The following is a 16376-nucleotide window of genomic DNA, read 5'->3' as shown; positions in this document are numbered from 1 at the left end:
CTAGCAGATTTTTTATTTCAGAAAGTAAACACTTAGGCCATGGGGGTCTGGAGGTTATGGGAAAAGAGGAAACCATTGGGCTAATCAGGCTGGGACACACTTCCCCTGCTGAAATAAACCAGAAATCATTGCATTACAGGGCGCCGCCGCGGTTAACCCTGGTGCTGCCAACGCAGCTGAGCGCCGGGGAGCTGCCGAGAGCCCGTAGCCTGCCCACGCATTTTCCCCCAGTCCCTGGTTTCCAGCCAGGGCGAAGCGCCGATGCAGAAGGGGAGCCAGCACTCTGGAGCAGCCCTTTGGCATGCCGGTCCTTTGGGAACAAGCCTTTGGGAATTTTTTTAGTAGGAAATGAAACCTTTTTTTCTATGGTTTATGAGCCATCCTATAGAATTTCATAGTTATTCTTGCCTGAGAACTCTGCCTGACGGTTGCAAACCTCTACAGAGAGGAAATCTTTCTCTGCTTGAATCAGCGAGATTTGGGGGGTTATTTCTGCAGAGCTCTGAGTGGTTTTCAGACCGCTTTTTATTCTCATCCTTGCTAGATTTGCATTAGGTCTATCAATTATTCGATTGCTGGTTATTTGGTTGCAAACCCTTTGGGGAGGAATTCTCACTGTCTTTTACTCTTGTGTTTGTAAAGCACCCAGCATACGGGATCTGGCTGTAAGATGGGAGACTCTTGATGCTCCTGCAGGACAAAGAATAATTCTAGTCCAGGTGTAAGTGAGCTAATGGGCCCTTTGTACCAACTTTACAAAGAGATCTTAATTTACCCTCTCTAAGCCTGGCCTTGGACTTCCCCTGGCCCCTTTCACAGTCTGAGTTGCATACTATAAATGGATGCCCACTACCAGGTCTCACACATTTTGAGATGGCTGCAGCTACCTGTGTCTCAGACAGGCTGGATCTGTAAGCACGAAAGATTATCACCATAAATGAATATTAGAGAATGCCCATTACCGTGAGCCTGGGTCTGTTTGATCAGAGCTCCTCACTGCGATTGCTGACTCCCTTCACATCCTGCCAGGCTGAGATTTTCAGAGAAGCCCAGACGGGTTTCGTACCCAGCTCCTTGTTGCATCCAGGCTGCTTTGGAAACCCCAAATCTTAGCACGATTCCCATGCTGACACGGTCTGTGACGGAGCTCACGGCACGACACTCTAAGCTGGTGCTCTCCCACAAGGCTTCCCTCTGATAGCAATTATTGAGAGGGAACGGGGCTGAAAGCAAAAGCCAGCGTAAAGCACTTTGTAGCCAAGCGAAAGTGATCTTTCCATTGACCCCACGGAAGAAGGTTTTACCTCATCTGTTACAGTGTCAGCGCTGGCGGTGAAAGGTGCCGTCACCGGTTCCTTGAGCCATCAGCCCAGCTCTTGCAACATTCCCACCAGAAGGCAAATCCCCAGATAGCCCACGATAGGGGAGCTGCAGACCTGCCCTGTCCCACCCTGCTATCTCAAGAATGCATTTGAACAGTAGCTGTTTCTGCAGACTCTGGAGGTCGAGGCTTCAGATGGAAATCAAGCTCTATGGAGATAGCCCCACAGGGCAGATTTCAGAATTTTTGGAGTTGATGTTCAGCTCAGATAAGCCCTTGAGAGCCCAAATACTTTATCTGAACCTTATCTGAGCTATTTGCATCACTTCAGACTGAGAAATCCAGCTGTCAGACATGTGGGGAGGGGGGCAAGTTGTATTAAGGCAGCCTGTCTTTTTTGTTATTTCTAACACACCCACGTTCAGGAGGATTGGACTGTCCTGTGCCCCATGCAGCTCAAGAAGCTTATATGTAGGTTGGATAGATGAAGAGCGGGAAGGAGAAATACCATGCTCAGAGCCACACAAGAGTAAGGACAAGATTAGGATGATTAACACTTGAAAGCCCTCTAAGGGAATGCATCTCTCTGCTCTCTTTCTAAAATTGAATAGAAATAAGTTTGAGCTGCCCCTGCTGCCAACTGCGGGTGGAAATGATTCCTCCTTTTCAGAGCAGACCCAGGTCTGAACTTCCTCAAATGTAGTGTGCTTTCTGCACCTCATTTACTAAGACCCTGTTTTACGCACGTGAAATTTCTCACTTTGCCTGGATCTCCTGGGGGGGAAATATGGGGCCCGTGCTCCCTCACTGCTCTCTCAGCGTCTCTCCTCTTCGTTCCTGCTTTGCAGCAACCAACTGTTTGACTGAAAGGACCCTGCAGTGCCTGATCCGTGTAACGCAACATGCTCTTCTCAGACTGTGGGGTGGTTTCATTCACCTGAGCTCTCAGTTCTGGTGGCTCTTCCCCAGCATCCATGGTCTTTTTATGGAGGAAGGCTTCTCAGGGATGAGGACAGCAGATTTAGGAGATCTGGCTGAGATTACAGGGTCTAACAGCTGGGATTTGGAAAACCTTGGCTACATCACTTAACAGAAAGTTTTTAGGCATCTAAACCCCACTGACTTCCACTGGAGTGAAATGCCTAAATCACTCAGAAGGCTGCCTGCGAGCCACTGTGTCGCAGTTTCTCACATTGGAAATGTAGATGATTAATTCATTGCACATTTTATTGCGATGCCTAATTCATTGAGGTCAGGCGAGTGGCTGGAAGTCCCTGGAGAACAGAGTTGTACAAGTGCTTGATATTGTAAAGAAAAAAAAAAAAAAAGACGTCTTCAGCGACACCGAGCTGCTAGAGTGGCTGAGCCCTTGAAGCTGCTCCACACGTGCTGAAGTTTACACAGCCCACCGGATGGACCTTCCCCTGTGGGGTTTTGTATCAATAGGCTTTGAAAAAGTTGCAGCAGGTCAATTGTTGGCTGTTTCACAATAGATGAAATACAGTTTCTCTCTCTGCAGCTGGTTCCCGGGAAGGGAGGCTGCCTCTCTGGCAGCAGGCAGGGCTGATGAGGCTGTGTGTGTACGTCGGGAAGATGGTTCCTCTGCAGAAGAGCCATGAGAGACTTGCAGCGGGCGGCTTGCCGGTCTCCAGATGACTCAAGTGAGGTGTGGGAAGAGCCTGGGATGGAGGATGGAATTTGCACGCAGGCTTATTTTCGGTGTTAGGCTTATGAAAGGAGATTCTCAGCCAGCGTGAGAGGTGCAGGTCCACCCTTTGGGAGCTGCCTTGGGAGACCTCCGATCTCCTTTTAGAGGCAGGGCTCCTCTTTTGGTGTTTTTTCTTCCCCTGTGATGCTGCAAGGGCAGGGTAGGATTCAAGGCCAGGATCTAGCCTTTAAACCCCCAAAGCTGGCTGCAGCCCTCGGCAAGTCTGCGGGAAAGCTGGGTTGCCTTCAACCTGCTTAGTGGGAATGCTGCCATTGATTTTGGCAATGGAGGGGGTGGGCACACACACCAAAAAGCGATATAATAACGTTCATGAGACAGGACTTCCCTTCCTGGAAAGGGATACAAGGCTGCTGACACGGTATACACTGCATGAGCAGGGGCACATGGGGCAGCAAAACCACTTTCAGATATTCATGCTTCCCATAGAACAAATGGGATAGAGCAAAAGAAACTGCTCCACCAAAGTGGAGATTTGATTTCTAAGAAGAGCTGGCTCAAACTACTTCTCCCTAACTCATTAGCAACTATTTTTCAGGGGTCAGAAATGCCCTTTTCCCCTGGTTTACGTGATTCACTCTCCACATCCTAAGTTTAAGGCGGACAGAAGGCACTCATCTTGGCCAGACTGATGTCAGCATTGAGGTAGAATAGGAAAAAAGGAGGAGGTGCCCCAAGGGAGCCTGTTCATGGAAAATTTCTAATTTGGTCAGTTCCAGGCGTCTTGCAGAAGAGCTTGCGCTTGGGAGATTTCAACCCAGTTTTGCAGGCTCGAGAGGCATGAATAATTATGGAAGGTAGTGATGGAAACAAAGCTGGCACCTCAGTCCTGCCCTGGACCAGCTCTTCACCATGCTGCTACCTTGGGTTATCTATATCTCCTCTGAAATGTCTCCAGAAGTGATCAGACCTTCTCTTCCCCTGTTTTGCATCTAGTTACTGCCTAACCCCAGGAGACCAGATGCTTCCTTTGTCTGGCAGCTTTGGTTGTGTTTCTATCCAGGCAAACAGCTACTACATGAAAGTAGTAGCAGTTTTCATTGCTTTAAAGTAATCAACATGACAGGATAACGAGGCAACCCAGTAGCCTGCTTTGCCTTCCACTTGTGCCGAGTTCCAGGCTGGGTGTCAGCTCAGTCCCCTATCTAGATGAAATACGTCTTTTTTTTTTACTTTTCTTCTCATTGCTGCCAAAAGTGACAGATTGTTCTGCGGAAATCATCAATATTTTGTCAAAATGTAATCCAAACATTTCCAGCCAAAACTCAGCATTTTCTGGTGCTGGCTGTGTTGATGCAAAAACAAATCTCCGTGGGAAATGCCAACATGGGAAGAAAATGGAGAAATAGGTTGGACTATTGTGCAGGGTACTTCTCCTGGCTCTCTGATTCAGATGTGTGTCTGAGGGGCTGCAAGGCAGAGGGTGGTTGAACCCAAGAGCTTAATCTGGACCACTCGTATGTTTATTTAGACCAGATTGGTGTAAACAGACGTGCTCTGCTGACATGCACAAGGAGCCTGATCTGTGCAGTTTGTGTCACAAAGTCTGCGTGCACAGTAAGTACCGACCCTCGCTCCCTGCTTTCCAATATCAGGACACGAGGCTTCCTCCGAGCTACAGCTTCAAGTTAAGGGAACTGATTTTTAAGGTTTCGTCCATCTGCTTTGGCCTCATTCATGGCACCCTGTCTTCCTTTCCCCCACATTTGCACCTAGTAAGGCTGTTGGTCTGCCTCTGTGTTTAGTGTAGCAGATACTTCCATAACCATCCATCTTCTGAAATCCCTCCCCGGGGGCCTCACAGCGCTGGAGCCAGCAGCTACAGTGGCACCAGACCACAGTGGGAGGACTTTCCGCTCCACACCCACCTGAAATGAAATGGTTTTATCGGGGCTCTCCCACGCCTGCCAAGTGCATCTCGACGCTCCCCTCCCCATTGCTGCTGCTCCTCACTTCATTAGCGCCGGAGATGTTTATAAATGGAAGAGATAATATTTTTCGTTTCCAGTTTGGGTTTCCAGGGCAGCCACTTTCTAAAGCACTTAGGAAGTTTAGAGAAGACGAGGTTATATAAACGATTTTTCCCCCCTGGGCTCTTATTAATCAAGTGCCTTGTGGAGCCATTCCCATAGCTTTGGGATCAAGGGCACTAGCTGGGTGAGGGGAGGCAGGCAGTTAATACAAGACATCTTTTTCTTGGCTCTCACCCTTTTTTTTCGGTAGGTTTGCGATGAATGAAACAGTCAGACCTGGCTGTTGGGGTTTGAAAGCAGCGGAGGGATGAGTAGCATGCTCCTAGGTTACATTCAAACTGTTTCGGGCTTGACTCTTGTATTAGCCCCTTCTAGGCCTTCAAGTGAGTCATGTAGCATCTCTTAATGATGATTTACCTGGCCCTGTAAATATGACATGTGCCTGTAAAATGTGATTATTTGATGTAAAACGTTTGCATTTCCTGAGCACAGAGTAAATATGATTTCGATAGCAATGGGCAGTGATTTGATCCTTGTGCTTTTACAATAAAAGCCTATGGACGTGCATACACACACACACACACACACTAATGAATATACTTCCTGGCAAGCCCTGATGCATTTCTAAAGCTTCCCAACATCTTCCCACCCAGGCTCCAACAGAGGCTGCTACCCAGGATGGCTCTGAGCTGCATGGGCGGCTCATGGGTTTGGAAAACAGGAGCAAGTTTTTGTTCCCATTAGAATGAAACCAAGCTCTGCCTCCTCCTCTGTGGCCTTCCTCCCACTCTCTCCCCACCATGAGAGCTGAGGAATGGGGTCTTTCTGTTTTCCTTGGGTGGATGGAGCTCCGTCTGGAGCGGCAGGTCCAGCTGTTTCAAGCCTGGAGCTGAAGGTCCACAGGAAATCAGCTCATTAGTCTGCTGACCCACCTTCCCAGTTTTTCAGCCATGCTCTCTTGGTGTGAAAATAATGATTTAAATAGCCAAGGGTGGAAAATAATGATTTAAAGGGAATATTCGCAACTATTGCTGACTGCAGACTTGGCAGAAGGAAACTGTATTTCTTCCGGGTCTTGGGAGCGTGTGAGAAAAGGTGTTGAACATCTGGAGTGATTTAGCAGTTTCGTGCTGTGGTGTGAGGCTGCGCACTCGTGGGGCTGCAAGCGTAGCTCAGCCCGACGAGCTGGGGATGGGTTGAGGGAGAGAAAAGCCGCCCGTGGCATTTGGCTCGAGCAGGTGCAGGTTGGGCAGTGCAGAAGAGCCGTGCGACCTCCTCCAGGGACGGATGCTGGGTCGTGGTGGCCTCCTCAGTGAGGTGAACTAGGTGAAAAGAAGGTTTATTAACAGATTACTTTTAATTTACTTTTTTTTTCTTTTTCCCCATTTTGAAATTTCTTCCCATTTTGAAAGTATAAAAATAGAAAGTTTTAGCTCAGGTTGAATGACACACCATTTTCCATGTTTATTTTCTTTTCGCTGTTTTAGCCCAATGAGAAGTGTGTGAAAGAAATCCCAAACTGGTTTGCCTCAACCCAGAACATATTTAGACAAAATATTTACGTGTGCTTTTTTCCTCCAACTACCAGCAAAGCACAAAAAAAAAAAAAAAAGAAAAAATAAAACAGCTGTTTTCACAACTTTTGCTGCAGGCAGTGGGGAAGCAGATAGGGAAGCAAAGCAGTTTGTGTGCTGAACCCCCTTGTATCTCAAGATCTCCGTTCAACAGCTTTCTGGCGATAATTAAAAAACCTGAAATAATTGGTGGTGATGAAGATAGCTGTGGATGGGTGACCATTCTTCCACTGGAGTTTCAGGCCCCTGCCGACCAGCTGTCTCTTCCCCATTTACACCAGCAAGGATTTAGGACCTAGGCGAACTAATCAGGAGCCCCTCATGGGGAGAGAGGCGTGTTATTTAATTAGCTTTACAATGGACTGACTGGGAGGCACGTGGTGACTCTAATGGAAGGAGATAGATGTCCTTTTAGCTGGGCTAATTGTTAGGAAATAGCAGAGTCTTTGTTCAGCCCCAGCATGTGGCCTGTGATCTCTCAGAGCCCAGGGGCTGCCCGCTTATAATTTTAGACAGATCTATTCAAGCCTGCTCTGTAGCGCAGGGCTGAACAAGACGGGTATTGTTGCAGAGCCAGGATCGCCGTCCAAGAAAACCACCCCGAAAAACCCAAACACGTGTAAAGAGGAATATTTCTCTGTCGTTTATTCACTATTGGGCCGGGTTGCCAAGCAGAGACAATTGCAAGTGAGGAGGTTTCCAGTGCTGGGTGAGGGCTTTTCCTCTTTGAAACACATAGGCAGGCAAATCCTTCAACGGAGGAGCGATGTGGTGGGCTGAAGGGGTGTCTCTGCCAGCAGAACCTATCTGAGGAGAGCAGCTTTAGGGCTTTAATGGTTATTGTGGGTGTCATCTTGTAATTCCCTTGCTGTGGGCATGATGTACGTGGGGTAAGCGTGCCCATCGCTGAATTATCTCCATAGACTGACTCTGTGCACCTGTCATCTCATGGTCATGGTGGGACAGTGGTTTGGGCTGGGGGGTCTCGGCTTTTGGATCAGTGTCTGTGCCTCCCAGGGTCCTGCGTGACAAGGGACAGGAGTCCCAGTTCTCTTTCCTGAGCTTTCCCCTCAAATCTCTCTCTGGAGAGACCCCGTCACGGTCCCCAGACCCTGAACTCTTCCTTTGGGACCGCCAAACTGATGCTCCCAGCCCCCTGTGAAACAAGAACGTGTTTCATTAAAAAAGGGGGATGGAGGCACAAAGGTTTGTAAGAGGTCATGTGGAAATATTGACGAGGAATTAAACTTCCATCTCTTGAACCCCTCTGTCCTGGCCACAGCGTTAACCTGGGGATCATTGCAGTCAAATGTTTTATTTCCCTGTGCTGACCACTTCCATCTGTGTGCAAGCGTGTTTTTCTGGTGGCTGCCATTTCTTAGGCTGTGAATTTGTATACTAGAGGCTGACCTTCCCTGAGAGGTGCTTGTGTGGCTCCTTGCACCTTCGTGAAGGTGAAATGTGGCTGTTACTTGATATTTCTTGAAACAGAGGGTCTTTTTGGGTTGGTGGCTTTTTGAAAGATTGAAAGAGCAGATGAGTGTTAGTGAACATAGTCTAGTGGTTCAGGAGATCTGTTTTATTAGCAATGATCCCATTGCTTCTCCTTTGTAATCCCTCACCTGTGTCCCAGGGAAGGGGATCTCAAGGACCATCAGAAAGTGTTTCAGTAACCTCTCGCCGCAGATCAGTGAATGCCAAGGGTGAAGTTGCAAGCAGAGATGTGTTGGGGAAGTCTGAGCTGGCTGTATTTGTTTCTGTTTTGAAGGAGGCTGCCCAAGAGATCCGACCAAAGATGAGAGGTCCTACAGCTGAGGTTTGATGTGTATCATCTGTGCATGCTCAGAGTAATTGCGAATATCAAGAGTTAAACAGCAAAACCCCTCACATTATGTTTACCAAGAACTCAGTGCTGTTACTTGAGGAGGAAAGGGAAAATATACCCAGAGCAAACAGCGCTGCAGAACAGCTTACGAGGATTTTCCATCCAGCCAGTTCTTCCAGCAGGGTAACAAGTGAGTGACAGCACCCCCCGCCAACGAAATTCAAGGCAGAATTACATTGCTCAAGCCCAGATTAGCTAATCAGGTTACGAATCAGCAGGGGACCTCTGGGAAACCAATAGCAGGAGGCACTTGAAGATGCTCAAGCAGCTTGCGAGACTGTTGATTGAGGCACCTGTGGCGTGTCGACTGGAGCTGTCGCTCCCTCGCAGCCACGCGGGGATGTGTGCGCGCTGGAGTCCTGACTCCTAGCTGGCCACAAAGATGCTTTTGTGAGCCATCTCCGCTGGGAAGTTAATGAGAGCAGGAGTCGGGGAGGCTCGGAGGCGGCTTCCTCTGCTCGCGCCTGGAGGGCAATCAGAGGACGGTATTGTGGCAGCGATGTCTTGGGGCTGAGCCGGGGCCTGAAGTCTGGATCTCTGCAGCGTGAACAGAAACTTATTTTTAACGCAGGGCACGCGGAGGATGGGGACTTTCCGTGACTCCAGTCTTGTGGCGCGGGGGAGCGAGGGGACCCCAGAGGCCACAGCCATCTGGGTCATGGAGGAGCCAATGCTTTTGTGATGGTCATCAACTCCTGGCCACAAATGCTAGATCTGAGAGCAGCCCGCCTTCCCTGCAGCCAGCCCGGGGGCACGTGCAGTACGTGCTGACTGACGTTAGCTCCATTTCCATGCCCGTTGCTTAGCCAAAAAGGGGAGGCTGTAGTCACCAGGACTACTAATCCAGCCTCCCTTTTGCCAGCGTAAAACAACTCACTCAAATACTTCCCAGCTATTACGGCGCTTGAAAGAACTTCTCGTATCATTTTAAATTCCAGGAAAGGTATCTCCCTGGGGAATGGTTATGGCAGCTGCTTGCTCTTTCCTCTCATTGCAGAGGGCCACCTCCACACCCAGAGCCACCTCCCTGCTCTTTCCTTTCTTGGAGTGGTGGCTGCTGCTCTTTCCAACAATGTCCCCCTTACGATAAATCCTTTCATGTCTCCATTTCTCCCTGGAATTGTACGAAACTTCTTTTTTTTTTTTTTTTTTTTTTTCCCCTTTGCTCCTGATTTTTGTCTCATGCCCTCTGGATATTGTTTACTTGACAAAACATCAAACCGAAGCCCTGACCGCTTGCGGTCATTAAAAATCCCATGGCAGTTTTGGGGAAGGCTCCAATTTGGCTAATTACGTTCTGCCATAAATATCCCCCTGCAGTTTTAATTGGATATGGTGTTCTTCATTTCCTGTCCATAACAGCTGGGTGGTGTTGCTCCGTGTTATTACGTAGCCGTTGTATTTCACCCCAGAGGTGGCTGCGTTTTGGTAGCAGCAGTGCTAGGAAAAGCTCCTTCTCCAGACTACCGGTAACACCTAATCCTGAGCCTGCTGTAATGAGAACGGATAAATCCAAGAGAGAGGAGAAGCTGCCCCAGCTCCATAGCATCTGGAGGAGAGCCAGCAGCTGCCCGTTTGCAAAAGGGCCGTGACAGGAGGGAGTTTGGCTCTGCCGAGGGGAAAGAGCTGGCCCCAGCGAGGAAAGAGGTCATGGAAGAGCAGTCCTGCCCTCACTGCGCGTTCGGAAATCATGGCAAAGGCTCCGCTCTCATTACACCTTTCCTCGATGCTAAATGAATAATTATTATTCTTCTTTTAAACCAAGGTTAGTCAGCGTCCCTGGGAACAATGTGGCATTACTGCCCGTCCTTTCTTTGTTCCAAACTGTTGAAAAACAGTCCGGCTGCATTGTGGAGAGAGGGCAGATGGTTATCTCTGATCAACGGCAAAATCTTTTGGCTATATTAATGGCAGGAGGGCTGTTCTCCGCAACTCAGCATCCTCCCTCAACAGGAGAGAGCCCGCAAAGATATTAACATTGAATAACGACAGAATGGAAAAGGAGGGTGAGACTTGGATGTGGAAGAGGAAAGATTTCTCTAAAGCCTCTAAGCAGCAAATAAGAACCAGTTGCTGAGGCGAAGTCATGTTTGGCAGGTCTTGGACTCCAAATGGTCACATCCCAGCTGAAGAAACTAATCAATGGATTCCTTCCATGCCTTCTGCAAACACTGAGCCATTGAGCGGCTCAGCTGGAGTTCAGAGCCAGGGCTTTCATGTTGCAGGCTCTAAAAGTGAACACAAATTACGGCGGCCGCTAGGACGGAGTCGAGTTTGAAGGAGAGAATCAGCTGCCCTGGGAGGAAATCTCTGTCCACGGCCCCTCTGCTCTTTTCCTCCACTTTGGTGGTTTTTGCCCCAGCGCTACTTTTGGAAGCGTTGCTAATTTCCCCACGCACAGGCGCTGCCCTACTTGCGAAGCAAAATGACACAGAAGTTTGGGGGAGTGAGGCGGGGGAGTGGAGCAGCTCAAAGCTTCGCCGCAGCCATGCTGCACCAAGCTGTGGCTTAGTGTCGTCGGCTTTGTGGGATCAGGGCTGAGCCGGGATGCCAAGAGCGTGTGTATCTTTCCTAATAAAAAACACACAAGCTGTGAGAAAGATCTTTATTAGAGCCTTTGTACTGGTCCAGAAGAGAAGGAGCCCCATTACAGGTGCACTGGAGTGCAGCCAATCCTTAAGACCGTAACGCTTGCAGGAGAGGCCGAGCCAAACGCATCGGCCCACGGGAGCGAGGCTAAAGCACAGACACCAAAGGGGCAGCTGCTGCCTCCTCTGGTGCCGCTTTTTAACCCCACCAGCTCCGTCCAGGACCATCTTTGCTCACGAGAGCCTTCTCCTGCGTGGTGTGGGCAGCGAATCCCCATCAGCGCCCGCTCGGGCGACATCGCCGCGCACCTCCTCTTGTTTCAGTCTGGGGATTGTGGTTTGCTGCAGGAGGCTGCGCTCGCTCTGAGCACGGTGGGTTTTCGAGTGCTGCTGAATCGGGGAGGGGGGGAGGAATGCTCAGGTCGTTTCAATACGGCTGGGGGGGGGACCGCAGGTGCTTTCTGATGGCTTCATCGCTGTGCAGACTGGGGTGTGTGTGTGTCCCCCGCGCCAGCGCGCACACGCACGCGCTCTCCCACACTCGCCCCGCTGCAGGATCGCAGCCTGCCTGCACACACACTCGCCCGGGAGTTTGCAGCATGCCGAGCAAAGTGTAGGAAGGGAAAGATTGTCAGGCTGCGATAACTGCATCAGGTTTCTCTTCCCAAGCCTGCTCTGGAAGGGATCGTACAGAAAGGCAGCTGTTTCTCCTGAATCCCCTTTTGATTTTCAACTGGAAACATTCTGCTAAATCTTCTCTCTGTAATTTCTTCCTTCAGTCATTGCTGTCCATCCTGTATGGGGAAGAGGGGAAAGAAACCCAAAACAAAGGGCATGTGCAAGCTCATTATCCTGTACAGGGAGAGGCAGCGGCGACCAAGTTTTATCCTTACAGCCATCCTCTTCACACTTTCAGATCTCCCGGTTCATTCCCGTGGTAGGTTTCAAACCAAGGACCCACCATGTGAAATTTCAAACCTGGTGCCCTGCCTGAGCACAGCTCAGGTTCCCCGAAGCACGTGGGAATCAGTGGAGAGAGGTTATATATTAGTCACACAGCGAATTGCTGGTCCTGCTCCATTGCTGCCAGAATACGTTGCCCATAACTGAGCTTGCAAGTAAATTGGAAACATGATTGCCTGGAAAATTGGAAATGCGAGTGCTTGTCAATGGATGAGGTGCCTGAAAGATGAACTTTCAGCTGGAGCTAACTGCCTGCCCAGCTTTGCGAGCTCTCAAACTTCCTGCTGGCTGTGTCTTGAGCTATCCACCTGGGTAATACCGGCTGCTCGTGCGAGCCAGAATCAGGCTTTTGATTTCTGGCCCCAGCACCTCACAGCTTCTTTCAGTTACACGAACTTTCCTTCTATAAATATGCCTTAGGCGACTGAGAAAGGCACCACTGAAGAAGCTAGAAATAATCCTGAGCTGCTACGTTTTGCATCTGCAGCTCATCTTTCCGTGCGTTTGAAGGGTTCAGTGGTGTTTGCAAGCAGGACCCTGGTTCATCCTCCGGGTTAGCAGGCAGCCTGGAACCCCGACAGCTGACTCACATGGCTGTCCTCTTCCCCCCGTTACAGCCGGGACGTTCATTTGAGATTTGAGCCCATCTTTGATCAGAGCAGCCCAGTCTCTGCCAGCATGTTAGAGACAGTTGAGACTTTCAGAGTGAGAGAACCACAAGAGCTGGTTGCTAATTTTTTTTTTTTTTTTTCTTTCAACACTTGTACCGGTAAATTGACATCTGTGAGTCATAATCTCCCTTCTGCTCTGCCGTTTGTGGTCTGAAGTTTGCGCTACCTAAATACAATAAAACATATTTCATGTGAAAACCGATATTCTTCTGTTAAATTCATGCCATGCTGGCATGATACCCATCTTGCACCTTGAAGATGTTTTTTATCCCGGCGGTTCCCAAACCTTTTTGACCTCCCACCTGTACGATGCCCTTGAACAACCACCCCTGGCCTGTGCACCCACGCTCGGCCCCTGATGGCACCCGGGCTTTTGGGTGCGCTGGCGGGTGGGAGAGGATCCAGCTGCTCCGAGCAGGGAGCAGCGCCGGTGATGATGCGAGCACGACGGGGTGATGTGTGAAGGGGGGGGATGTGAGTGTGAAAGGCGCTGGTTCGTCTCAAAACAGGCAAGGTGAAGGCAACCGGCCTGGTTTCAAACAATATATATATATTTTCAGCAGGCCGCTCCGGCTCAGGGCTGCGTGCTAAAACCCTCAACTCTTTTTCCCTTCGTGCTTCGGCGCTGGGATGCAAAGGTGGCAGAGGTGCAGCCAGCACCCAACTTCACGTTAGACCCGCTGACACTCCCCGCCGCCTCTCCCCTTCATCCCCCCCCCAGCCCCCCATCCCTTCCCTTCTCGCCTCCCCTGGCCTCGCCGCTCCCTCCGAGCCCCGGGGCAGCGCCTGCTCCGCTCCCCGCGGCGCTGGGGGGGGTGGTGGGGGGGGGGAGCCGGGGCCGCCTCCGGGGCGGGGGCAGGCGGGTCCCTCCCCGCCGCTGTCACCGCTCGGGGGCCGGCCCAGCGCCCTCCCCTCGGCGGCTCAGCCCGGGCCGGGGCGGCGGCGGCGGCGGCGGCGGGGGACGGGCGAGGCGGAGCGGCCGCGGAGGAGCGCGGAAGGGGCGGCGGAGGAGCAGCGAGGGAGCGTGGAAGGAAAGGAAGGAGGAGGAAGAGGAGGAAGAGGAGGAGAGGCAGGCAGGCGCCCGGCCGCCCCGCTCGGCGCACGGCGGGGCTCAGCAGCCGCCGCCGCCGCCCCCCCCCCCCCCCCCCCCCCTTCCCCGGTCCCGGCGCGACGCCCCCGCGGCGCTGCCCCAGCCATGAAGGCGGCGGTGGACCTGACCATCATCAAGACGGAGAAGGTGGACATCGAGCTCTTCCCGTCCCCCGGTGAGCGCCCTGCCCTCCCCTGTGTGTGTCCCCCCCACCGTCGCCGGGGAGCCCTTGGGGTCCCTTCTCCCCCTTTTTTCACGGCGAGGGCGGTGGCGGGGGAAATACCTGGCCGGGTGAGGGTTGAGAGTTGGGGTTTTTAGTGGTTTGGGGTTTTTTTTGTTTCTTTTTTTTTTTTTTTTTTTGGAGGGGGGGGTTGTCTTTGGGAAGGAAGAACGGAACGCACCCCCCAAGTTGCAGCGGAGCGGCGCCGCCCGGCCCTGGAGCACCGCTGGCGGAAGGCGAACTTATTTCCCGAGCAGTTTTAAGACTTTCCACCTCCCCCAACCTCCCCCCCCCCCCCCCCCCCCCAATTCCTTTAAAAAAGAACCCGCCGCCCCTCCAGCCTCCTTTTCTCATGCTTCTGGCATCCTCGCGGGGATGGAGGCAAGCACCTCCGGCTGGGAAGCAGGAGAGATGCACTCGGGTGTTTGATTTGTTGGTTTATTTTTCACGAGCTCCGCGGGACACCCCCACCTTTTCCCGAGTGGGTGAGCCACACCGGGGCTGGCAGCCCTGCACAAGCTCCTTATCTGGGGTGTACGTTCCCCCCAACCCTCGCTGGGAATGCCTTGTGTGGTTCAAGCAATCCTGGTATTTGGGAAACAAAACTCCAGCGGCACCTCCTCTAGATTTACCGCGTTCAAACGAGGAAAGCCCGCTGCTTTGATTTTTTTTTTTTTCACCCCCCTCTCTGTCGCTGGAGAAATGGGTGGAGGAAGGGTGTAGGAACTATCAGGGAAGATAGCAACATCTTACTGCAACGGGGTGTGGGTTTTTTTTTTGTTGTAGCGGTAAGTTTAGCCGCTGTTAGCTGTGGTTAATGCTTATAGTTGAGCCTTTACTGTAAGGGCTGTTGTTCACGTACTGCTGTCGTCTGACTGCCTGCTGACCCCAGATGCTCAACTGATTTCTGCCTTGCTCAGTCGAGGTAGAGGATGGGGCTTGGAGGGCCTGAAGGGAAAAAACCCTTCTCTTTCTGGGTACTGGGGAGGGTAAAATAAGTCCCGTGGCTTCACCTCTCCCTGCTGTAATTCCCACCGCGCTGAAGTGGAGGTTTACTGGATTTTGTGCAGCGCCGGTGCGGTGAAGAAAATCAAATTAAAGATAGAGTTGGGCGTTTCTTTGCCAGTTAGCAAGTTTCTAGGAAACCCAGAAAGAGGGGCTCGGCTCCTGCCAGGCAATATGATTTCAGGCTGCATGTGCGAAATAAAATGACAGCTGACTGCTGGAGTGCAAGAGGGGCTGGAGCAGCGCAGGGGTTGGCGCTCAGACTTAAAATAGATAGGATCAGGTTGTCTGGAGAGAGCTCCGGTAAGTCAGCACACGCCTGGGACTACCCGGTGTGGGGAGAGGGTCTTTCACATGGTCCATCTTCCCTCTCTACCTGCACACAGAGAGGAGCCGGTTACTGGTTGTAGTGGTTTCGGTGCTCTGACAGCAAGGCTTTCAGGTGTGGGCTTCAAAATACAGTGGGGCCGCGGAGGATGATTTTCCGAAGCACTTATGCAGGTTAAATGAGAGGCTCTGGTGGAGTTGAGGACCCGTTCGTGCCTATTTTCCAAAGCTTTGGTTAAAAGAACATTTACCGGAGACTGATTCTTGGGCTTCAGGTCATGCAGCGCAGGGGAAGAAAATGGGATAGGAAGAAACACCTGGTCCATTGGGGCAGGGCTGGGGGGATGTGGCGTTTGTTTTTTAATTCAGACCAAAGTATCTGTTTAAATTTACATGCCTCCTGGCATGTTACAGAGGTGTCAGTGTTTAGGTGTTTGAGCATTGGATCAGTGTAATTGCAGTGTGCCTGAAGCGAGGACTGAGTGTTTCTCGTGTGCTGCCTTAAGTTAATTTTCTTCTCTCCATGAAAGCTTTTTTGCAGCTGATGTCAGCAAGCAAGTTTTAGAGTTGACCCAGAGTTTAAACTTTGTCAGGAAGAGCACTGAAAAACAAAAACCATAAAGGTAAAAAAAAGCTGACTCCCTATTGACTTCAGCTGCAGTCGCTTCTGTTTTGGTGGCTGCGCTACTAACACTGTGAGCCAAAAAGGTCAATGTTGTCAATTAGCTGGCTTAACCTCACTTCCCCTCGAACTTTTTGGAGAACGCTCTAGCTTTGGTCGATTTGATGTTGAGAAAAGGAGTATGGCTGCTGCCAGCTTATGTTTCTGGGATCCAGCAATGCCATGTGCAGGGGACAGAGCTTTACTCCTGTCTGCTTTGGGCTGCATCCGAGGACTTAACTGCTCCCTGATGGCTCCTTCAACCCGTGGTCTTGGTTGCAGAATCTGCCACCACTTTTGTACCCATTGCCCTTCTTTTCAAAATGGGCATTGGCCTTGCTGAGAAGGAGACCAGCTCCTTGTTTCTTTACG

At 51.0% G+C, this 16376-nt stretch overlaps 1 protein-coding gene across 2 annotated transcripts in view; it reads left to right on the top strand.

Annotated features, from left to right (window-relative positions):
- Positions 1-16376, top strand: part of ETS1 (ETS proto-oncogene 1, transcription factor) — a 78215-nt gene that overhangs the window by 15415 nt on the left and 46424 nt on the right. Inside the window, exon 1 of one of the 2 annotated variants that reach the window (XM_032982269.2) lies at positions 13829-13966. The exons of the other annotated variant lie outside the window; for it this stretch is intronic. Within the exon in view, the coding sequence (XP_032838160.2) occupies positions 13897-13966 (70 nt within the window). The 5' untranslated portion in view covers positions 13829-13896. Of the gene's footprint in view, positions 1-13828; positions 13967-16376 lie in introns of those variants that run through there. 2 annotated transcript variants of the gene reach the window in all.

Source organism: Tyto alba, unplaced genomic scaffold, assembly GCF_018691265.1.
Source record: "Tyto alba isolate M040663 unplaced genomic scaffold, T.alba_DEE_v4.0 Super-Scaffold_32, whole genome shotgun sequence".
In the NCBI taxonomy this organism is placed as follows: domain Eukaryota; kingdom Metazoa; phylum Chordata; class Aves; order Strigiformes; family Tytonidae; genus Tyto; species Tyto alba.
This window is presented reverse-complemented; position numbering and strand designations above follow the sequence as displayed.